The 26,036-nt window shown below is 36.1% G+C and overlaps 1 protein-coding gene across 8 annotated transcripts in view; it reads right to left on the bottom strand.

The window, feature by feature from the left end:
• Positions 1–15: 15 nt before the first annotated feature.
• The window catches only part of LOC123540234 (coiled-coil domain-containing protein 60-like), a 98,044-nt gene continuing 72,023 nt past the window's right edge, over positions 16–26,036 (bottom strand). For 3 of the 8 annotated variants that reach the window (XM_053527298.1, XM_053527296.1, XM_053527299.1), the window contains 11 exons: positions 25,096–25,222; positions 21,612–22,181; positions 16,904–17,008; positions 16,197–16,323; positions 15,444–15,492; positions 12,164–12,261; positions 10,815–10,955; positions 9,836–9,997; positions 8,977–9,067; positions 5,289–5,330; positions 18–3,333 (listed from right to left, as the gene is read on the bottom strand). In XM_053527298.1, coding sequence (XP_053383273.1) covers positions 3,016–3,333; positions 5,289–5,330; positions 8,977–9,067; positions 9,836–9,997; positions 10,815–10,955; positions 12,164–12,261; positions 15,444–15,492; positions 16,197–16,323; positions 16,904–17,008; positions 21,612–22,181; positions 25,096–25,222 — 1,830 coding nt within the window. In that variant the 3' untranslated portion in view covers positions 18–3,015. Of the gene's footprint in view, positions 3,334–5,288; positions 5,331–8,976; positions 9,068–9,835; positions 9,998–10,814; positions 10,956–12,163; positions 12,262–15,443; positions 15,493–16,196; positions 16,324–16,903; positions 17,009–21,611; positions 22,182–25,095; positions 25,223–26,036 lie in introns of all 8 variants that reach the window. The other 5 variants (XM_053527300.1, XM_053527295.1, XM_053527297.1 and 2 more) reach the window with 5 other exon arrangements.

The raw sequence follows: 26,036 nt of genomic DNA, 5'->3' as shown, positions 1-26,036 counted from the left end.
CCCGAGATGACCCATTTTCGAACTCGGCTTAGATTTCATCAAGGTTATCATTCTGACCAATATTCATGAAGATTAATTGAAAATACAGCCTCTATCGCATACACAAGGTTTTTCTTTGATTTGACCTAGTGACCTAGTTTTTGACCCGAGATGACCCATTTTCGAACTCGGCCTAGATTTCATCAAAGTTATCATTCTGACCAATATTCATGAAGATTAATTGAAAAATACCGCCTCTATCGCATACACAAGGTTTTTCTTTGATTTGACCTAGTGACCTAGTTTTTGACCCGAGATGACCCATTTTCGAACTCGGCCTAGATTTCATCAAGGTTATCATTCTGACCAATATTCATGAAGATTAATTGAAAAATACAGCCTCTATCGCATACACAAGCTAAATGTTGACAGACGACGGACGACGGACATCGAGCGATCAGAAAAACTCACCTGAGCATTGCTCAGGTGAGCTAAAAACAAACAAAAAATACCCCATGTATTCCCCACCCCTCCCTGCATATTTTGGCTTTCGCAGAAATACAAACTCTTTCACAGAACATAAAACACACACACAATAATTATAGTTCTTTGAATTTTCTATTTAAAGTGGCCAAACCTCCAGATCCTGTTGGATATTGCAATTTCGAAATTGGTAACAGATCAAAATTTATTTATACATGTATTTTTCAAGGTTGACATACTTTACAAATTTAAATGAATAAAGGAAAGATGATCTTTCCACTCTGCATCAAATTTTGACATTATTTATTATTGTCAGTTCATAGTTTACAGACTTTACAAGAGCTTTTACGACCCTGAATCAGCCTGAAGTACATTTTTTACAAATACTATAAACTAATACCTCCCTAAATTCTGAAGAAAAAAAAAAGATAAAATTCTAGATAAATACCCCTTTAAATTTTCAATAAGCAATATTTTGGCTAGTTTGGAAATGAATATAACAAAATAATTTTGCCATTTTTTTTTTTTTTATAAAATTTGTAGCAACTCTACTGGATAAATTATTAGTTTTGAAGGAAGAGGAAAAAACAACAAACAAAAACCCATATAAACACAATGTTATGCACATATAATTTTAAAGTTCAGTATTTTGTAGGGGTTGCTACGGCAAAATTATATACTGGTAATTATTTACCACTATTCAACATTATTAAGACCTCATTCAGACAGAGCTATCATAATTAAAGCCATACTAGTAGCTACCCCCCGAGAGTTTCTAATATTTGCTTAAACAAAATCCTGATCTCTAATTAAAAACTCGAGCAAAAGTCAAGTTTCTAATGATTGGTGTTTCTGAGAATTATTTTGAAAACTTAATTAATCAGCTGATCATTTACATTTATCTGTATTCACAAAGTTCTTAATACACTTCAGATTTTCACTGAGGCTGTTCTAAAAATTTGATTTTCCTTTCTTGGTTGCCCAACCAAAATAGAGTTATTTTAGCCTAAGTATAAATAGAATAAACATATTTTGCCTAAGGAAAAACATAAATATAAGCTCTATTGTATGAAAGTTATCAAAGATTTGCATTGACAAATACATATTTTGCCAAAATTATTTAGATATGCAAGTTAATAAAATACTTATTACCTCCCTTTGTCTATCTTGGTTGCGGACCAAAATAGACTGAAAATAGATGAATGCTGAAGCTACACGCTATTTAAAACTTGCCTTTTGTTTCAAATAGTTGAAATATCCCAATATTTATTAAATGCAAATGTAAAACTAGAAATTATATTGATAATAAAAGAAATAGACAACTTTAAGGGAAATAGGTATTTTTGTTTCTTAAATAAATCTCTAACAGAATATAATATTATGAAAACTGAAAAATGTGACTACCTTTTAAGAGATTATCACTACACAAGACAACAACTTAGCAGTAACCTTGCTTTCCATTCTTGATCAATATTTTCATTAAATCTTGGCTCTAATTCATTAATGCTTTAAGTCACAGATTTGGACTTCATAATGCATTTTCAATTTCAGAAAGAATTTTTTTTAGGTCAGTACAGCACATGTCAATATATTGTGTACCTGTCAATAAAAGCTGCGTGTTTAATGGCCCTGTTGATTAATATGGGAGTCAGACACTACCTTTACATAAAGTGTGACAAAATATCAAAAAATCGGTTCAAATAAAACGGGTGGTTGAAATTTTTTTCAATTTATCAACATGCACAGAAAGCATGGTAAAAAAATTCACCGCACGTCAGAAACCTTATTGACGTCAGAAATTAATATGTTTGTCAATTAGCAAGGAGGATGCCACTACAGTTTTCAGGATTGACTGCTAAAAGACGTAACTACACATCACTATAATTACATATTCACGAGTAGGTTTGTTGTTTTGATGTCAACTGGTGATTATTTTTGTTTGGTAGTTTTTCACTGTTGAAGAAAGAAACGCTATTTTTGCATGCGGCGAAATGTCATCATGGGTGAAATTTGAACGAAACATTATCCTAGAAAATAATATTTATCCATGCAATTATAACTGAATTAGCCTACATCTTTATCTTATTTCTGTAATAATACAACGAAAAATAAACGCACAATAAATAGGGTGACATTATTTCTGGATCAACCCTCGTAGAGCAAGAAATATATCTAGATAACTGTTTATGTACTGAATGGTAATATGTTAGCATGGTCTTAAATCAAAATTTGTTCCTAGCTCAAAATACACAAACATTTGACCTGCACAAACAAAATTTATTTCGCAATACTGCTGTGAAAAATATTACAGAGACATAAAATGTGGCTTCAGCAAAAATGACTATTTCAAAGGGACCATAAGTTGTGGAATTCAACTTTTTAAGAAAAAATGAATAAAATAGCTTATCTGTCAGGATTCAATTCCACAGATTGACAAAGCCATGGGAGAAAGTCCCCTACAAATATGCATTATTTCACTATATACTAGTAACACTTATTTTGATTTGCAGCAAATGTAACAACATGTATGTATATATAAGATATAAACTAGATTTAATGCTGAACTCTTCTAGTAGTAAATGCTGATTGTGTTGGTCGCTTGGGAACCATTCTACGAGATGTTGCTGACCCAGATCCTGCACTGATATCTTTCTTCTCAGTTTTTGGAGCTGGTGGTGCTGTCTGGGGCCGAGTAACTTTTGGAAAACGTTGAGTAAACCATGACTCGTATTCTTCAATTGTCATTTCAACGATACGTTCACGGCAGAATTCTACAGCAGCTGTTATATCAGGGCTACAAATCTCCCACTCTCTCAGCCCTTCTAGTACTTTGATAAACTTATAAATACTTTGTTTTCCTGTCCCCTCCACCTGAAACATACATAGTTAATACTTTACTTAAACTGGAATTTATGTGTCTCAGAAACCCTCTTAATGTGGACCAAATGAAAAATCCAGCTCTAGAATTAAGCTTACAAAAAAAATCCTGCTCTAATGGGTTTCATGGTTTGAGGGTTATTTTCAGTAGCGAGAATTATTCCAAACCAGAATGTATGTTCATTTTTTAAAACATTCTATTCATGTTGAAAGGAAGTTTTTCTGATAGGTGAAATATCAATGTGAAAGTTAACTCGGATCCCAGTGACCTTGGCCTTTAGGTCACTGTTCCCCTAAACAATAGACAGTTATTGTGTGCACCTACCGGTATTATACTTCCTGGTGAAAACGATTATATTTTTTGGCATGTCTTTCATAAGTATTTTAAATATATATCAATAAATTAAAGGGTAAGAGGTCGAATTGTACATAAATAAAGAGACAGATCGAGTTCTTTTGCTTTCACCCCTCTATGTTCTACATTACAAAACCACCAGCTCTCTAATTTCTTTACACCTGACATACTACCAAACTGCATGCAAGAATAATACAACTTTATAATAACAGCAAGAACGCTAACAAGAAGACTGGGAAAAACTAATGGACAGAAATATGAAAACAAAACAAGCTATGACATCCGTTACAAAAATTAAACCTTTGTTAGGCTGACAGATTTCATTGCATCCTAACATAATAAGTGACAAAACTTTCAAAATTTAATATAACAACGTCATAGTTCTATCACAGTTAATATATCTTACGTGATCATTTTCACCTACATTACATAAGCAGGGGATTTTACAGGTAACGTAAATTAGCAATTATATAAATTATCATGTTGGATCAGGCTATCATCACTTCTAAGATCTGAAAATATCAGGAGTGTATCTTCAAGAAAAGCCTGTATTTCAGAGAATATACTTGTTTACAACTATAAATGATGTAAATTAGTAGTTGTTGTTCTTCTATGATTTATCAGCATTTTCTCATCGATCTCTGTCCGTTCCTTAGAATGCTGTTGATTTTAACCTTTACCCTGCTAAATTTCTACAATGGACTGGTGCATCATTCAGTTTGGGTAGTACCACCTATTAGTGGAAGGGGTGTTCACTGAAAATTAACTGACTGAATAGCAAACAGTGCACATCCGTGCAGGCTGATTTTGGTCTGCACTGGTTGCAAAGACAGAATCACTTGCCGCCAGCAGGCTAAAGGTTTAGAGTGGTGGGGGGTTAAAGCAGGGATAGGCAACAAATACTTTGATCTGAAAATCTTACTTTTAAAAAAGAAACAGAAATTTAAGGAAAAACAACTTGAATAGAAGATTATATTGGAAAGTGTTTTTGTTTGTTTTATGTTGGTTGTCATATTTAAAATTATTATTTTTCATGAAATCAGATTTTATGGAAAAATTTATCAAAATGTACGTCAAGTTTCCTTAATTTAATGCCCTTCAGTAGTTTTAAAGTTAGGGAGACATTTACAAATAACTACTTAAGACTGATATTGTTCTTGCATTCAGCACATTGTCTCGATGCAACTAACCAAAGGATTTAAAATATGGGGCAGACAAACTGGAGGATGGGACAGACAGATGGTAGGAGTGCAGAGGGGTAATCATTTAGCAAACAGAAAACAAGAGTTGTGAAACATTGTCTTGAAATTATGTTAGGGAAGGTATGGGTAACCTAGAAATCAATCAAAAAGACCAGAAAAAGGGGGTGACCGTCATTAACTGTAAACAATAGCAAGAGAAAACACATATTCAACATAATACTGTAGTGAAGTGATTGTAAAATAAAGTATGGATATAAGATACATGCAAGCATGACAGATGTATACGAAGTAACACTAAGAAATGAAAGATTGTGAAAAAAAGTTCACCTACAAGGTGCAAAACAAAATACAAAATAAATCTACAAAGTATATTATGTATTATTTCTACCAACCAATACTTTCTCGATTGAGCTCCCTTTGCGATGCAGGAATGGCTAAAATCAAGGAAGTTATATTAATTCTTTTAAATAAGATGTTAATGGCTAGGGCATGCTGCTGTAACAGCTCACTCGTAGAGTGTCCACTTAGAGTGCGGAGTGCAGAGTGTCCACTTTGAGTGCCGTGTGTCCGCTTTGAGTCCAGAAGGTTGCAAGTTTGCTCCATTGCTGTGTCTAACTAAAGACATGCAAAATATTACTGGTAGTCCCAGTGCTTAGCACTCCGTCTTTAAAGGGTACTACAAGGAGGTATTTTATTAGAAAAGCCAAGGTTAGTAATCTGTTACTGGATACTATTGCACAACATTTTAGCTAGGTACCTCATTTAAGGTTAAAATCGAATCATCTTTTATTTGAACTTTTTTAAACTGAGCATAAATGTTTGGACGTGTATACCCTGTAAAGCTAAGTCCCCAATCAATTGTGAGAGCATATGACACAAAACCAAATCTGCAGGTCTGTATGGGTTTTGACAAGTACAATGAAACATCACTTGCTGAAGCAGCAATGGCTTGATCAAGTTTGAGCACTTTGTGTGGTTGCCTTATATTGGATCACCCAAAACACAAGATAACTCAAGCATTTTTCTCACCCCCCTTGCGACCACAAGGGATTACAGTTTTGATGTAGTGAATACTGATTTATATTCTTTTGTAACTTATATATGTAGACTATACATACATGTATAACATCAAACTGTACTGAAAACCAACATTCAATCTGCAAGTGTATCCAACTTTCAAGACAATAAGTGTTAATTGCCGGTTTCAGGTTGTTAATATGTCTGTCACAAAGGTGACAATTTCAATAAAAAAATCAATACATATTCATTTATTTATTTACATGTATAAATGCCACACAATTCTGGGAAAGTTAGAATGGTATATACCGTCGAACCTGTACAAGCTGTAACCTCTAGTAAGTTAGAATGGTATATACCATCAAACCTGTATAAGCTGTATCCTCTAGTAAGTAGTCACTTGTCTTAAGCAGTCACATTAAAATTTCACTAATTCCGATTTCTATACTTTCCAAGCAAATTTTCTTATATCACGCAAAAACCTGTCTTAAAAAGCAATTTTTGCTCCTCCCTTGATTGCCTGCTTAAGGTAGTTCGGCATGTTTGATTAACCGTAAGAGATGGCACATACACATAATGTCATTTCTCTGGAAAACATATTATAATGCTTTGTAGGCGTTACAATGTTTGCACATGTGTTGCCAGGAATCTATTGTATCTGGTGTATAAAGTGTTAAACAGTTAGTAGTTCTGTTTTCCTTAATGTGGCCTATAGAGTGTTCACAAGCTTTTCTTTTGATCTGGCATACTGACCTACTTTTTGACCCCATATGACCCAGTTTCAAAACTGACCTAGAGATCATCAAGGCAAACATTCTGACAAAGTTTCATAAATATTGGGTCACAACTGTGACCTCTAGTGTGTTCACAAGCTTTTCCTTTGATCTGGCCTACTGACCTAGTTTTTGACCCCACATGACCCAGATTCGAACTTTGCTTAGAGATCATCAAGACAAACATTCTGACCAAGTTTCATAAACATGGGGTCACAACTGTGACCTCTAGAGTCTTCACAAGCTTTTCTTTGATCTGGCCTACTGACCTAGTTTTTGACCCAACATGACCCAAATTTAAACTTGATCTAAACATCATCAAGACTAACATTCTGACCAAATTTCATAAAGATTGAGTCACAACTGTGGCCTCTAAAGTATTCTCAAGCTTTTCCTATGATTTGATGGGGTGACCTAGTTTTTGATCCCACATAATCCAGATTTAAACTTGACCTAGAAATCATCAAGGAAAACATTCTGACCAAGTTTCATAAAGAATGGATCACAAATGTAGCCTCTAGAGTGTTCACAAGCTTTTCCTTTGATCTGACCTACTGACCTAGTTTTTGACCCAACATAACCCAGTTTTAAACTTGACCTAGAGATCATCAAGACTAACATTCTGACCAAGTTTCATAAAGATTGGGTCACAAATATGGCTTCTAGATTGTTCACATAGCTTTTCCTTTGATCTGGCCTACTGACCTAGTTTCTGACCACACATGACCCAGTTTCGAACTTGACTTAGAGATAATCAAGACAAACATTTTAACCAAGATTCATAAAGACTGGGTCACAAATGTGGCCTCTAGAGTGTTCACAAGCTTTTCCTTTGATCTGAACTACTAACCTAGTTTTTGACCCAACATAACCCAGTTTCAAACTTGACCTAGAGATCATCAAGACTAACATTCTGACCAAGTTTCATAAAGATTGGGTCACAAATATGGCCTCTAGAGTGTTCACAAGGCAAAATGTTGACGGACGATGCACACCGCATGCCGCACGCTGATGGATGCCGGACAATGACTGGTCACAATAGCTCACCTTGAGCACTTTGTGCTCTGGTGAGCTAAAAACTATGACAAGTTCCATTAAAATCTCCAATGTAGAGAATTTTCTACACACAATATCACCAGTTTCTTACAAAAGTTCATTGTGAGAATTGGGCACAAGATCAATATTTTCAAATGGGTCCAACAAAACAAGAGGGTCATGATGACCCTGGATCGCTCACCTGAGTAATATGGGCTACATGTTTCAAATGTCAAACTGAAGATAAAATATTAAGAAAGTCAGTAGGTCACATTCATGGTCAATGAAATTCAGTTTTACGATTTGTGTGCAAAACTGTGTATGTCATCAAAATGTCAAGGCTGTGTCTTAAAAAACAAGAAAGTAGGTCAACGTCACAGTCAGGTGACATCATATTACTTGGGATCATCAGGTAATTATAATTCAACAATCTTGGAAATAGGATCAGATGATTTCTAAGTATCTTTTCCTATATAACTCACATAATAACTAAATGACCTCAGCCCCAGGGGCATAATTTGAATAATTTTGGTAGAGGACTACTAGACAATGCATCATACCAAATATCAAAAGCCTAGGTCGTATGTTTCAGACAAGAAAATTTTTAAAGCTTTTTCCTATGTAAGTCTATATAAACCATGTGACCCCTGGGGCGGGGCCACATTTGACCCTAGGGGGATAATTTGAACAATTTTGGTAGAGGACTACTAGATGATGCTACACACCAGATATCAAAGCCCTAGGCCCTGTGGTTTTGGACAAGATGATTTTTAAAGTTTTTCCTTTCGGTTGCCATGGCAATCAGAGTTCTGCATGGAATTCAATTCTGAACAATTTTGAAAGGGGGCCACCAAAGGATCATTTCTGTGAAGTTTGGTGTAATTCTGCCCAGTGGTTTTCAAGGAGAAGATTTTTTTAGAAAATGTTGACGGACACACACGACGGACATTGACTGGTCACAAAAGCTCACCATGAGCCTTTGGCTCAGGCGAGCTAAAAATCAAGCACAGTCATAATCCTATCTTTTTTGCTGGTTGAAATTCCTTTGGATAATTATTGTGATGCTTTGAAACAATACGGTTTAAAAAGATTCTGCATGGCAGAGCAGTATTTGTTTCAAATATGCAGTACTACCTTAAGTCAGTTTTTATTGTAGTGTTAAAAGAAACTCCTTCCTGCATAATTGCTTTGTTTCCTTATTGTTTAAATAAATAAATAAATAAATAACTGGTTAGAAAACAATCTATTAACTTACCAATCCAAAGTTTCCAAGTTTCTGAAGTATTTTTGCATAGAACCATTCCTGTTTTAGTTCTTGTGGTATTTTCTCCACCAAGTCTGTATACCTGATGGAAAATACAGATAATATACTTTACATAAGTCATGAGATTTGTTTGAAAAAATATGCACAAGTTTTGCATCCCTTTAGCCTGCTTAATTTCAAAAATGGACCGGTCCATCATTCAATTTGGGCATTACCATTTATCATTTAAAGGGATGTTCACTGAAAATTTACTGACTGAAAAGCAGGCTGATCCTGGTCTGCACTGGTTGCAAAGGCAGAATCACCTGCCGCCAGCTGGATTAAAGTTCAGATACTGCATGACTTTAGAAAAGCAGTATTACTATGTTGACAAGCAAGTAATGCCAAGTATACAATTATTTGTCATTACAAACTTTTTATTACTTTTGCATTTAAAATGAATGAACACATCAGTTAATAAATTTTAGGTAAACATAAACAAATTTGTACAAGACAGAATTCTATATAATAATCCATGCCATTAACCTACAGTGGATACTGGCACAATAACTGGTTATTGTACATGTTTCCAGTAAATGGCATGGATTATTATATAGAATTCTCTCATGTACAAATCTGTTACCATTTATGTTATATAATAATAAAATATACAGCAGAAAAAGTATAATGATAATGATCAGTCCTGTACAGTATAGTGTATGTTAAGGAAACCTCCGGCAAACAAAGCTCTATACAAAGACAAATGTTATCCTTCCCACATAAAAGAATTTTCTATAACCCTCGTTAGAACAAACAAAATTTAACACTTCCTAGGAATGCATGTGCTCTGCGGAAGTCTCACTATACATACCAATTTCCTTTGGAAACAGATTTCTTCCTTTCGTTTACAGGTTTACGTAACTGTTGCCAGCTCCTAGTACGCATCTCCTCTACAGCACGATGAAAGCTACTCCCATGTCGCCGCATCCCTTGTAAACTTACAAACTTACTCTGACACACTGCCATACGCTGACTGTAAAGAGAATATATCCAATTAAATATACTTGCTGTATGTTTGAAAATAAGTGTTATAATGTTACATAAAAATTTTGTTCATAAATCTTACATAGAAATCTTGTTATAAAATCTTACATAGAATTTTTGTTAAAAAATCTTACATAGAAATTTTGTTAAAAAATCTTGCATAGAAAATATAGCTTTTGCCATACAGGAGTATTACTTTCCAAAAAAATTCTGTTTATCAACCAATACTCAATAGATATTTATAAAGAAGGATTTTTTTTAACCAAAATACAAATATAACAAAACATTTACTACAGGTACTTTTTCTTTTACTGAAGACTGTTCATTTAAACAGACAGAGAGGAAATATCTAAGAGTTTTGTTACTTGTATTGTTCACTCAAATAACCAGCACTGGAAGTCAAAAGTAGTTTTTTTCTGCCTTTAAATGCATTTTAATTTACACTGAAGTCAAAACACTAAACTTTAACTTATTGCTAGAACAACTTAGATGAATGTAAGGTAATGTTTGTTCGCTTGATTGGGTAAAACATCATTATTTAACAAAAGTCCTGCAGTCCAGTGTTTCTAGCACCAGAACTAACTTGTTCTCCACCAAGTATCTGACAATTTCCTCTCATAAATCAGAAGTGAACGACAAATGAATTCAGAAACAGCCTTCTGCTAATTTGTCAGATAACATATGCCTCACAGGGGGAGCAAACTCCTGACCTCTTGATTTCTAGTTTGGCACACTTGTAACCTAGAGCAAACATTGGGGGCTGAAATGCAAAAAAGCAAGAACTCTGTGCGAGTCTGTATGTGTACCTTTCTTTATGATCCAGTATATCATGCAGTGTAAGAGCCTTCTCTTCTCTACATTCTGCAAACTGGTTGTGTAGATCTGCACACAGACTGATCTTCTTGCTGCTTGGCAACCCAGCTTGGAAGTCTTGCAGAGCAGGGGAACTGAAAAAGATTCATGTTAAGGTAGTTCTGAACATTTGGATCAAACTTTTTTCTACAATGTAGAATTTGATTAAACTTTGATTTTTCAAATCTTCCGAGTGTACCTAGGTTATTCAGCAATTAAAAAGGATAGGGTCGTGTGCATGATTTTTTGCTAGACTGATTTGAAAAATTTGGACCTCACACAATTTTTCATAATGGAAGTCTATGGGAAAATAGCAACTTTCAGAACATTTTCGCGAATAGAAAATTTTCCACAATGTAGATTTTAATGAAACTTCTCACAGTCGTAAATAAACATATGGCCTATAATATAGTGAAATAAAATGTATAGGTCCATGTCCTTATTTCTGAGATATTTGGCCATTATTAAAGTGAACCGCCTATTTGAAGCTAGTTTTAAGAATTATTTTGGATTATTTAGCGTGTCAGATGTTTTAATATCATATTTTAACTTTAGAAAGGTAGTAACTGTTACAATTTAATAAATTTATTCAAATGTTGCCATTAATTCATAAAATGATTTTGATTTCCGTACGCCGAATCCAGGCTTTAATCTACGTTTTCTGGATAAATGACGTTACGCCATCACTTCCAGTTCATCAAACGTGCAGAACTACCTTAATCTTACGGATAGTCTAAAACACTCTAGCAAGTGCTCCGTACAGATAAAATGTCCTCATCTATGGCCAAAATAACACTTGCTTTTGAATATTATTCAATTGCAAAATAAATAGAAATATTATTTCTCTTGTATATTTATCATGAAAGTGTGCTGTTACATAGCAACATCTCTGAAATAACTGTCACTTAGCAACAGAAGAATTTTACAGAAATTAAAACTTGATATTTTTTAACATGACTGCATTGATAAGCAAGTAAAAAGAAAGCGTATACAGTTTTTCAAAAATATAATTCCTGATTTCTTTCAAGCGAACAAATTCTTTCAGACAAATTTGAAACTGAGCATGTCACTTGTATCTATTTGAACCAAATACCAAAACTTTGAGAATTTGGTCATTACTGATACTCTGCTAGATGTGGGAAGATCGCAGCCACACACTTTGTGTATGTGTTACACCAAAAACTTATCCATGAAATTCAATCATACTTGCTCCATGTATTCCCTTACAAACACCCTACAACATGATGTGTCAAATTTATATTTATCTGATTTACTTAAACTATCTACCTTAAAAGTAAGTTACCTTTTTGGTTTAATGAGATGAGCATTGGCTCGTAAATATTTTGACGTCATTTTCTCCTCCTCTCCAAGGGCAACTGCAACTTTGTGGTCCAACCGTTTCTGAAAAATGTATGTAAAAAGTTGATATATAGATCAGTGAATCCATCTACTCTACCATCTGTACATTCTCACTTACAGCTGCTTTGATATTTAAACCGGTCTGTCTTTATTTTGTCAGTTTTGCTTTTTTGTTAAGTTTAATATCATACTGACACCACTAATGGTCATAATGGCAACTGTTCAGCTTTTGATGGGTAAAGGAAGACCCCAGGTGACCCTGCCAGCATTGCTACAGGTAGGGATGAGAAGGAAGACCCCAGGTGACCCTGCCAGCATTGCTACAGGTAGGGATGAGAAGGAACCCCAGGTGACCCTGCCAGCATTGCTACAGGTAGGGATGAGAAGGAAGACCCAAGGTGACCCTGCCAGCATTGCTACAGGTAGGGATGTGAAGGAAGACCCAAGGTGACCCTGCCAGCATTGCTACAGGTAGGGATGTGAAGGAAGACCCAAGGTGACCCTGCCAGCATTGCTACAGGTAGGGATGAGAAGGAAGACCCAAGGTGACCCTGCCAGCATTGCTACAGGTAGGGATGAGAAGGAAGACCCCAGGTGACCCTGCCAGCATTGCTACAGGTAGGGATGAGAAGGAAGACCCAAGGAGACCCTGCCAGCATTGCTACAGGTAGGGATGAGAAGGAAGACCCCAGGTGACCCTGCCAGCATTGCTACAGGTAGGGATGTGAAGGAAGACCCAAGGTGACCCTGCCAGCATTGCTACAGGTAGGGATGTGAAGGAAGACCCAAGGAGACCCTGCCAGCATTGCTACAGGTAGGGATGAGAAGGAAGACCCCAGGTGACCCTGCCAGCATTGCTACAGGTAGGGATGTGAAGGAAGACCCAAGGAGACCCTGCCAGCATTGCTACAGGTAGGGATGAGAAGGAAGACCCAAGGAGACCCTGCCAGCATTGCTACAGGTAGGGATGAGAAGGAAGACCCAAGGTGACCCTGCCAGCATTGCTACAGGTAGGGATGAGAAGGAAGACCCCAGGTGACCCTGCCAGCATTGCTACAGGTAGGGATGAGAAGGAAGACCCCAGGTGACCCTGCCAGCATTGCTACAGGTAGGGATGAGAAGGAAGACCCCAGGTGACCCTGCCAGCATTGCTACAGGTAGGGATGAGAAGGAAGACCCCAGGTGACCCTGCCAGCATTGCTACAGGTAGGGATGAGAAGGAAGACCCCAGGTGACCCTGCCAGCATTGCTACAGGTAGGGATGAGAAGGAAGACCCCAGGTGACCCTGCCAGCATTGCTACAGGTAGGGATGAGAAGGAAGACCCCAGGTGACCCTGCCAGCATTGCTACAGGTAGGGATGAGAAGGAAGACCCCAGGTGACCCTGCCAGCATTGCTACAGGTAGGGATGAGAAGGAAGACCCCAGGTGACCCTGCCAGCATTGCTACAGGTAGGGATGAGAAGGAAGACCCCAGGTGACCCTGCCAGCATTGCTACAGGTAGGGATGAGAAGGAAGACCCAAGGAGACCCTGCCAGCACTGCTACAGGTAGGGATGAGAAGGAAGACCCAAGGAGACCCTGCCAGCACTGCTACAGGTAGGGATGTGAAGGAAGACCCTAGGTGACACTGCCAGCACTGCAACAGGTATGGATGTGAAGGAAGACCCCAGGTGACACTGCCAGCACTGCAACAGGTATGGATGAGAAGGAAGACCCCAGGAGACCCTGCCAGCATTGCTACAGGTAGGGATGAGAAGGAAGACCCCAGGAGACCCTGCCAGCATTGCTACCGGTAGGGATGAGAAGGAAGACCCAAGGAGACCCTGCCAGCATTGCTACCGGTAGGGATGTGAAGGAAGACCCCAGGAGACCCTGCCAGCATTGCAACCGGTATGGATGTGAAGGAAGACCCCAGGTGACACTGCCAGCACTGCTACAGGTAGGGATGAGAAGGAAGACCCCAGGTGACCCTGCCAGCACTGCTACAGGTAGGGATGAGAAGGAAGACCCCAGGTGACCCTGCCAGCATTGCTACAGGTAGGGATGAGAAGGAAGATCCAAGCCAGCTGCATGACTTCCTCACATGACATAATTCTACACTCAAAACTGAGTTTTTGAACACAAAGTTGTGTCAAGCAAAGGATTTAAGGTCAGTGACTTTTAACACTAAGTCATGGAGGCCCTTCATTTTGTTAGTCAGAATACCATAGCATGATTGTATGGTAATAAGCAAGATGGATTATCAAAATGTAGACTGGATGATGTCTTGTCAGTTTATTCAAACAAATGCATATCTGAAAGAGAATTTTCTATGTTAGTATATATCTATATAATTGAAACTCGTTTTCTTGAATTCCATGGGATTAAGTGTTTTACTTTGAGACAACCAAAACTTTTGACTTAAAATTATCTTTTGTGTGCATGTATTTGGGAAGTGACTTGAATATATCTTTGAAATAGCCAGAATTTTGAGATAAGAGAGTTCAAGATAACAAGATTCAACTGTATTACAGACTTATTCATTATGAAACCAAAGGATCTTCTTACAGATTGTATTTAAAACAGTTTCTGCATACTCTGCACAAATGAGCCGTGCCATGGGAAAACCAACATAGTGGGTGTGCGACCAGCATGGATCCAGACCAGCCTGCGCATCCGCGCAGTCTGGTCAGGCTCCATGCTGTTCGCTTTTAAAGCCTATTGAAATTGGAGAAACTGTTAGCAAACAGCATGGATCCTGACCAGACTGCGCGGATGCGCAGGCTGGTCTGGATCCATGCTGGTCGCACACCCACTATGTTGGTTTTCCCATGGCACGGCTTAAATGACTTTTGAAATCTCAAAATTCACGGTACGCACTTGAACTATGGAGATAAAATCTGAGTGTTTTCTGAAAGCTTGATCTTGTGTTATAAAAACAAATTTCTACATAGTCTTAAATGTATATCAAATGTATATAACATGTATACATGCACATATACAATGAGGCCAGAGTAACACATGACAAGAAGCACATGCAGATAGCATTAATTTTAGGTTGAATTACATCTATCTTAAAGAAAACTGCTTTGTGCTTAGGGAGTCAAGGTAATGAGATTCAACTGTAGTTGATAACAAAGGTCACTTTTACAAATTGAAATTTTAAAAACCAATTTATCACAAGAATAATATTGCAATGAAGTAAATGTGACTTATAACAGTAAATATTGTAGTATACATTACCTCTGTATTATCTTTCTTCTTCTTTTTCTTTGCACTCTTATCTTTAATTCTACAGAAAACAAAACCATAATTATGCTCTCTGCTGAATGAGTTTTGCTAAATAAATCCTAATAACAGTTTTATGTGATAAAGGTACAAAAAAAAAAAAAAAAACATATTAAAGTAAATCAGAAATGTGCCCACAGGACAATTATGTTCCCATGTACTACCGGCACTGTGTATGATGCACGTAATTCGATCAATTCAAGGGCAATAATAAAGATATATCTAAACATATGTATTAATATTTCTGCAATGCTTTTGTAAGGATATGCATGTATACTTTTTGTGACACAACTTACTTCAAACTGAATACTTATTCAAAGTGTAACCATAAGTGGAAGACTATTACTGGGTGCAATAAAAAAAAAAAAAAAACCTCTAGTGCATATTTTCTCATGCGAATTAATGTTTTTGAAAAGTTTTTTATGCTATACACTTTTAGGGCTGCAAGAGAGAAAAAAACTGTTACATATTATGGACAGACAAATAGACAGCTGGAAGGACTCACAGACGAAGGCAAATCTATAAAATGTGGCTTACATTTATTTAACGGGTTAAGTGAATTTTCACTTGGAATGTTTTATACTTCGCAGACAAATATTATTCAAATTCATTTACCAAATTATCTAGAAACCGGGAGAAAGAGGTTGCTGTATTTAGATATTATGGCATTCTGTATAAATTTTAAATCTTTAGAAAACTTGTACAAACTTTTTCTCAGGTAATGGTGTTGTGGGTGGGGTACTGGAGGGAGACTTGTTGTCTTGTTCTTTAATCTTCTTGGCTTCCTCCTCTGTCTTCAGACTTTCATAATATTCATCAAGAAATTTGAAAATACCTGAAAATGTTGATATAGAACAGTGGTAAATGTTTAGGAAAATTCTCTTGTTCATGGCCTATTTTCTTTGCTCACGATTTGTTTAAGCTGCTCCTGTTAATGATCCTCTTAAATACATATGAGCCAATTTACCAGTCCATGACTCACTTAGGCTCCTGGTCAATCATAAATAACTCTCGTTCAATATTTATACCTTTATATCATACCGTGACATTATCAAATATTTCATAAATTACTGCAACAGTAACTGTTGTTTATGACTGGCAGATATTCATATGATCCCTATCCGAATAATCTGGACCCAATTTATTTAACTCATGGTCAAGAAACCTTCAATCATTATACAACGTGGAATAATTTCGGATAACTCTTCACTATTTGTTGTTCCAATGTATCTGATTTTTGACTATCGTTCAATCTGACTCTATTCTAGTATTGGTTCATGACATATTTTTACTGGTATGGCCACTTTGTGTCAGTTCTATTTTTGTTGTTCATGTCTTTATGTCATGAATATTTTCTCAATCCTTGTTGTTCATGATCTATCTATTGTCATGACTACTTCTTGTTCTTGACCTACTTTTGTTATACATTTGATCTTCCTCGTCCTCTATCCTTGGTGACATATCATCATCACGATTACGTGCAGCTAGTGACGACATCTGACTTGTCAGTGTGTTTAGTCCTACAATGATTAATATAAACAGAATACTTTCATTTTTACCCTGCAGAACATAGTAATTATAATTATATATATAAAGTATGAAAAGTTCAATTTCCACGGAAAAACAGCAGTAGACTTCTGATTTTTTTCAGTAATTTAAATATTTCACTGCAAGCACTTTCAATCGTGAATTCCTGCACAAGGATTTTACCGACTTTTTTTATATAAAGTATATGTTATATGTTTTCCTTTACAAAATCAGAAGCATATTATCACAGACAACGAAAATTACCGAATATCAAATTTCATTTTGTAAAACAGATACTAAGGCCATTAAAGCAAACAACTGTATTTATTTCTTTGTTGAACAGCAGACATTTTCTGGGATTTCCGTTGTTTAAAATAGCAGCTTCACCTGTAAATTTTTAAATTTTCAAATTGTTTAAATGCTTCATTAAACTCAGTTTGAAAATATTGCAACTTTAAAACTTTGACATGAGTTTGTTATAAAATCAAAATCAGCCATACTGTTAGAGATTAAGGTTTCTGTGCTTAGCGCTGAATGGTGAATGCAACAAAATGTTAATGAGCAATGTTAAAAAAATAAACATGCTGAAAGATAAACAGTTGGTCAATGGGCTGTACTTGTTATAATCACACTGGACATTAAGACAAAGGGAACAATATGGGGAAAAGCTAGTCATCAACAATTAAACACTAGTCTGCCATGTTCAGTAAGGTTTATACAATCCATGTATTGAGCGTTTAATCGACCTGGCGGGGCGGGGTTTCACGACGGTCCACTGCATTATTGTGCAGGTTATATAATTATGTAGTATATATTTCAGCAACCTGATTTCTTATTCAGTGGCTATCTACCTTACATTGTAACCAATGTAGTGTTGAGTTTTAGTCGTTGGATATACCAAAAGATTACGGAATTAAGCAATAATTACACCGAACCACAAAATAAACGCAACACATTTCTTTTTTGAATATTTCTGCCATAAATACACTTTACTTTATTTTTTATTTGAATATTATTTATACATGTAAAATATTACTATGCCACTAAAATTTATTGAAATCATCGTACCGTGACACCTGAATGGCACAACAATACGAAAAGCACGTTTTGCACGTGCGCGCTGAAAGTAAGTAAATTATTTTTTAAAAATCGCTAATTTCGTGACCTGTTATGATTTTACAATTAAAAAAACACCCCAAAAGATTTTTAGCTGACATAAATAGTCTTTTGCAATGGCACGACTTCCGGATAATTTGCGAAATCAGGCTGATGGAATTCTACATGCCGGAATGTCCACGAGACGTATAGCTGCAGCATTAGGTTGTTATGCTTCGACGATTGTAAGACTCCATCAATTAACGTCTATTACAAACTGGTAATGTTCAGGATCGACCAAGGACAGGACGTCCCAAAGTGACAACACCGGCACAAGACGCACAGGTGCAAGCTGCCCACCGTCAGGACAGATTCCTCAAAGCCACAACTACCATCAGGAATACTATTGGGATTAATGGGTGAGTCTCATATACATGTACAAAACATTAACATTGCAATTAAACATTCTTTATTTTAAATAAATAACCAGTTATATGTATCAACCTTGTTGGTATCAATTAAACAAATAACGCAATGAAGTCATATTAATAGTATTTCATATGCGATTCGGTGCACTACTTCATACAATGATACAAATAACGTAATGTGCATGTACTTGTACTAATTGCATATCTGTTCATTGTAGACATTATGTCAGCGATGATACGATACACCGTCTGCTATATGCTATTGGTTTCAAGGCTAGACGCCCGAAGTAAGGATTAATTCTCACTGCTAAACATCGGCAGGGGCGTTTGAACTGGGCTACGATACATCTACGATTTACCCGCAAGCAATGGGGTCAAGTGCTATTTTCAGACAATTCCAAGGTCAACCTCAACCGGCTGGATAGACGTGTACGTGTATGGCGCGCATGTGCTGAGTGAGTAGCAGATCAGTGTGTACAGAGGTATGACCGGTGGGGCGGTGGAAGCGTGCACATTTGGGCTGGTATGTCCCAATTTGGACGTACTAATCTAGTAATTCTCAATGGCAACGTCACCGCCCATAGGTACGTAAATGACGTTCTCCAACCGAAAGTGATCCTGTATATGGGACAGAACCTACTCGGTGGCATATACCAGCATGATAATGCAAGGCCTCACACGGCAAACCTAACAACTAACTTTCTAGGAAACAATAATGTTAATGTCCTGGACTGGTCGTCCTTGTCACCAGACCTGGCACTGATACAGAACATCTGGGTGGAGCTCAAAACACGCGTGTATGCACGTCAACACCACCGAACAACCTTCAACAGTTACGTCAGGCTCTTATCCAAGAGTGGAACAATATTCCACAGAACGATATCGCGAATTTAACTGGCTTCATGAGACGTAGATGTGTTGCTTGTATTCAGGCCAATGGAGGATACACGAGATATTGACAATGAGTGAAAATTGAACTTGTGGGTAATCAACTTTGACATAATGAAATCGGGGTTATTTGTTGATATATTTTAATGAAATTTACACAGTATGTAGGTAAGGTACCAATGAAATGAAATAAACTCGTTATTCATCATTTGAATTGTTTATTTTCGAATTATATGTGTTTCCCCAACCGTTGCGTTTATTTTGCAGTTCAGTGTATTATATTGCTCCATTTTGCTTGTTTTTTGAGATTACCATTATTTGCTTAAGTCAGAGATTATCTCAGCCCCGCCAGGTCAAATAAAACACACAATAAATAAATTGAATGTTTTGTATATAATGCATACCAGTGTCCGATGTTATCACACTGATCTGAATGCAATCTTCAGTCAGTTAAAATCTATTGCTTTTTCTGGATTTTTTGCAAAATCTATCTGATTATTTCAAAATATATGATAAGATCCCTAATTTATACTCCATTCCTATATTGGTAAATAAAACAAAGTTGTTTACACATTCTTTTATTTTGGCACATCTGGCCTTAACAAACACCAGACTGAATAGTTTGACTAGATAGGAATATTGACATATTTCAAAGAATATACATAGATGAACTTAAATCTGATAAAGTCTGGTGTAGAAAATGAGCCAGTATGCCTCCATCTTTCTTGAGAGTAGAGGCTTGAGATTAAAGCCTAATGCCCAAAGGAATAAAAAGATTTTTGGTGCAATTAATAGCTTGTTCCATAAAATCTCATTTTCATCCCTATAAGATCCCTAATAAAATAGGAGCAATCTAAAAGTTACAATAGTCTATAAAGATGTACACAAACATGTATGTGAGAATTAACAACTTTTTGATAGTTAATATATTTAAACACAAAAAAGCTCTCCTACTGAGCTGGGCAAGCAATGTACATCAATATAGAAAAGATTCTGGGAAGGTGACCAGTCTAGTATCTGACTGGTTGAAGCGGACCAATGGAAAAATTGTTTTAGACTGGTTTAAAAATATTTCTTTAACCGTGGACCAAATTTTATAAATTTGTATCAATTCTGAAATAATACCATAAAGTTTTGCAAAATGGCTACATCTGCAAATTCATCTGGTTATTCTCCACTGATGCTTTAAATTTAAACACAAGAGAGCCATGATGGCCCTATATCGCTCACCTGTCCTTAGCCTTGAATATGTATCATGTCACACTGCAGCATGAAAGGGTACAATTCTACTTAGCATAAAATATGCCAGTTATTTCCCATACAAGAAGCCACCCAAGTAAGCTGTGTGACCACGTCACTAGCATGAAAGCAACACATTTTGTACAGCAAAAAAATATTTGAAATGTTCTGAATAATATTTCATCTACAGAAAGATTTCCATAAAAAGCAATATAAATATGTAAATCCTTTATCAGAGTGCATAAACCAGTGGAAACCGGAACATGTTGATGAAGATACATCTAGTAATTTATGGGAAAAGATTGTTTTAGGTCTGGCGGACCTTGAAAGGGACAAGGCGAACCATCTGAATATATTTGAGATAACACCTTATAAGAATGCTACACACTTAGTTTGGTCTTGATCCATTATGTGGTTCAAGAGTAGAAGTTATTTAATAGTTCTATTTTTAGCTCTTTTGGCACCTAAAAAAGGCCAAGCAGAACCATGTGAACAAATTTCAGGGAGGATCTCACAAGAATTCTACAAGTCAAGTTTGGTGATGATCCATCTAGTGATTCACGAGAAAAAAGGCATTAAAAGGTTCTTAAATCTTTTTTAGCTCTGGCAACTCCAAAAAAGAAGCAAGATGAACCATTTAAACAAACTTGTGAGAGGTCCATGCAAGGATAATTCTGATGAAATTTACTGATGTTATGAGGAAAACTCTTTTTAGGCAAAAAGTGAATGTCGGATTACGAACATAGCACAATCACAATAGCTCACCCTGAACCTTTGGTTCGAGTAAGCTAAAAAACAACCTAAAACAATCTTCTGAATTCTAAATTATTTTTACACATACACATTATTCACTCCAAGCTACTGTGTACTGAAGTACTGAACATGGCAGACTAAACAATGAGCAGGCAGTGCTAAATGAGCAGGCAGGGCTCAATCGGCAGAATACCTCCTCTCATTTTGAGCTCCAAAAATTGGCCAAGGCTTGCAGCTCCTCCTAGTGGTGATTTCATCATTGATGGGGAAGGTGATCTTCTCGGAAAAGACTGAGGGACCGTTTTCAGGTTATTCTGAGGACCTGCTTGTGGTTCTGAATGGGGTTTAGCCAATGATTGTGAATCACCTTTCGATTTAATCGAGGAATGCACATTAGGTGGTGTTGGAGACTTTGACCTATTTTCATCTGTATTTTTGTTTTTAAAAAGTGCACCAAATTTTGACTTTGGGGCTGAGTTATCTACTACTTGTTCTGACCAATCAACGGATTTACGTTTTGTTAACGTAGACACAGCGGGAGAGGTAGCAGGCTTGGTAGCTGGTTGCTCAGGGAGTTTAGCTTTTATTAAAGAAGCCAGATTATGGGCTCCAGCAGGCACATGGTGTCCGTCTGCTGCAGAAGGATCCATGCTCCCAAGGTCTGCGGAACCAGATCTATCCATTGTTATTTTAGGTTTTAGCAATGAGGCAAGTTTAAGTGGAATTTTATTGGCACCATGACCAAAAGGAGACGGGCCTCTTTCTGGAAATCAATAAAACATTACTTTACAATTACAAAATATATATAAAAGAAAAAATATTAGCACACCATGCAGCTTATATCTAAAACTGCATCAATTTTTTCTCTCATTTTTTATCACAGCAAACTTGTTGACATGCACTATTTAACTTCACATTTTTTCATGTCCAGAACCTATCAGTATTCAGTTGTGATAAATGTGATATAAATGCACTTTGTTCTAAATTTTATGTACCAGTACATTTAACTGTGGAGCTATAAATTAGCACAGTAGCAACTAGCGTTAACTGCGCTATAATAATTACTGTGTTGATATAACAACACACTTCGAGTATTTCCCCTTAATAAACTTACAAATTCAAACTCTGTAAAATTTTATTATTGCAATGATAACAACTACTATCAATATTTTTACGTCAAATCAGGACCTAATTTGAAATGATTCCATCCAAGAGTTATCTTACTTGGTTATGTAAGCATGTTTGATGGGAAGGATGCAATGTGTGATGCCAATGGGTGAGTAGAATAGCTCTTAATATTCTTCAAATAGTCAAGTTGAAATTCATTAGTGATGTTTGCTCAGTGCAAAAGCAAGAAATGTGCTATCCACTGAATTTTCTGACATAAAGTCCATGCATGTACATTTTCTGGCATCAAGTCCATGCATGTACATTTTCTGGCATCAAGTCCATGCATGTACATTTTCTGACAGACATTTTCACATAGACTGCTGAAAATCCCAGTTTCAAAAATATGATTAAATTCAAGCTTTGAGATCTACTCTATTAATTATTGAAAATTATTGTTTTCTTTTTGCATTAAATGCATTATATTTACATGCTGCATGTACATACTACACCTATTAACTAAATTTTTACCTATCTGACACCACTGAAACAAGTATATCAAATTTAAAACATATCTTAAATCTACATAATACTTGGGGTTCAGCCAAGTCTGCTATATAAAAATCTTATCCATCTTTACACCTACATGTAGGGATGTCAGTCACATAAAGATGTGATTTCTGACCATCTACCACTCTGCTATTAATTAAATCAGTTTCATTAATTTTCATCCTGAAATGCATGTCACAGAGCTCACAAATCCGTTACTGTAGGTCATCTAAAACCACAATCATATTTGTTTCACTAACATCCTTAGGTGTGACTATAGACCAATAATCATAGTGTTTCTTTGAGTTATTGAAATGCAAATGGCACACTGGAAACAAAGGGGAGTAATTCAGACTAACTGAACTCCGACTGGTTTTAATTTCATGTTCGAGAAAACTACTTCTAAGGTCTGAATGAATGACTGTGTTGTCGGTAACAAACGTGTTAGTCCATTATATATATCTCATACCATGTTGTGATCTTTTGGACTGTTAAAAGTTATGAACAGTTTAACTTGTTTCTGTAAACTACAATTTGTTCTGATTATACAGACAGCAAAGCTGTCATCATATAAGTACATCTGTTATACATGCTAAATTTCATCAGGTCTAAATAAGGAAACATTATACAATATCTGAACTTGCTAGACCTTGACAGTTTTTGTGTAAGGCGTGATAACCATGTTATAGACCTGTTCATATGTAGAATTGTCATGTCTGACAGTATGATGTACCAATGTATATATAATTATTGCCTTGTGCAAACTTCATAGCATATAATTATTGTACACCAAAGGTCATGTCTATGCGAGCAGGACTTTATTTTGTTCTGTATAATCTTGTAATGTACAGGATAAAATAAAATGTTCTAAAATTATAATCTCATAAATAATGTACAACATGAAGATATAATACAAGAGCACCGTCTTGCAGGTGCAGATGCTCATCTGATTTTTTGTCTCTGTATAATAGAAATACTGTCCTACCCATGATTTTCTAAGTCCAAAAACGGCCATAATTCTTGCAAAAAGCAGGATGGAGTTATGTTTCTTGCTGTATAGTCAGCTTATGATGGTGAACAACTGTTGCATGTTTAAAAGCAATAGCTTTGATACTTTAGGAGAAAAGTTTACCTAAACATAAAACTTAACCAATAAATCTGATATTAGTCCAAAAGGGGCCATAATTCTTGCAAAAAGCAGGCTGGAGTCATGTTTCTTCCTGTACATGGTCAGCTATTGATGGTGAACAACTGTTGCAGGTTTCAAAGCAATAGCTTTGATAGTTTAGGAGAAAAGCTGACCTAAACACAAAACTTAACCAAGAAATCTGATGTTTTCTAAGTCCAAAAGGGGCCATAATTCTTGCAAAAAGCAGGATGGAGTTATGTTTCTTGCTGTACAGGGTCAGCTTATGATGGTGAACAAGTATTGCAAGTTTTAAAGCAATAGCTTTGATAGTTTAGGAGAAAAGCTGACCTAAACACAAAACTTAACCAAGAAATCTGATTTTCTAAGTCCAAAAGGGGCCATAATTCTTGCAAAAAGCAGGATAGAGTTATGTTTCTTGCTGTACAGGGTAAGCTATTGATGGCAAACAAGTGCTGCAAGTTTCAAAGCAATAGCTTTGATAGTTTAGGAGAAAAGTTTACCTAAACATAAAACTTAACCAAGAAATCTGATATTTTCTAAGTACAAAAGGGGCCATAATTCTTGCAAAAAGCAGGATGGAGTTATGTTTCTTGCTGTACAGGGTAAGCTATTGATGGTGAACAAGTGTTGCAAGTTTCAAAGCAATAGCTTTGATAGTTTAGGAGAAAAGTTGACCTAAACATAAAACTTAACCAGGCAACGCCAGGCTGACACCGACGCCCATCAAGTGATGACAATAACACATCTTTTTTTTCAAAAAATCAGATGAGCTAAAAATGTTCTATGTAATCTTGTAATGTACAGGATATGAAGAAACAACTTAAAAGATTATATATGTACAATATTATAAGCTAGGCCATAAATTACATACCTGTATTACTGCCCTGCTGGCTTCCTCCAGTAGATGATTGGGCAGAGTTGCGCCCGGTTGTGTGTAAAGGTCGTCTGACATGTGATCTGTTTATTAGCCTCTGTGTTGTACTGAGTCTCTTACTGACCTAAAATAATATCGCAAACAGCTTGTTGAATTACATTTACATTTTTAATATTGACCCGCCTTCAGCAAGAAGTGCTGAGACTTGTAGTTCCCACATGCCATAAACCAGTTTCCTAGCAAAAAAGATTTGTCTGCCATGTACAGAGTGATAATATGTTTCAACTGTTTGTTCAATGCAACTTAGAAATTGAAAAAGGAAAAGTAATAGCCAACAAGCAGAAATTGTTAACTTGAAAAAGACAAAACACCTTCTTAAATGAATACTACATATTTCGTCCAGTCTTAAAATGTTATACATACAGATTTCAGACTTCATGTATCACTGAAATATAACATAATATCAAGCCTGTAAAAACAAAACAAATATTTAGCAATTTTTCCACTTTCATCCCACTTATAATTACATGGATACATAAATGAACCCCTGACCACCAACGTTAGAGCCCTGTTTTATGTTACTTGTATTAATATTTTAAAATGTACAACCTGTATATAAAGACCATACTCACACTAGTGATCTTTGTTTTTATATACAGGCTAATAAAATACACTGCAAATATATATATTGGAACTAGTGGTATATAGAGACATGTGATTTATGTTTTAGGTGAGTTTTAGCTCAAGGTTTGACTGTAACTGGAATTTTTCCTACCTAACACTATATACCTGTACAGATAACAAAACTGATAGAATAAAAAGAAGATAGAAGAAACTAGATGTGTATCCACAGGACACTGGTGTCTCCACTTCCTGCCACTGTGATGGTTTCATGACTCTGGATGTTTTAAGGTATATGCAACATAAACTTTTAAGCA

Source organism: Mercenaria mercenaria, chromosome 16, assembly GCF_021730395.1.
Source record: "Mercenaria mercenaria strain notata chromosome 16, MADL_Memer_1, whole genome shotgun sequence".
In the NCBI taxonomy this organism is placed as follows: Eukaryota; Metazoa; Mollusca; class Bivalvia; order Venerida; family Veneridae; genus Mercenaria; species Mercenaria mercenaria.
Note: the sequence above shows the minus strand (reverse complement) of the source record. Positions and strands in the feature narration are given on the sequence as shown.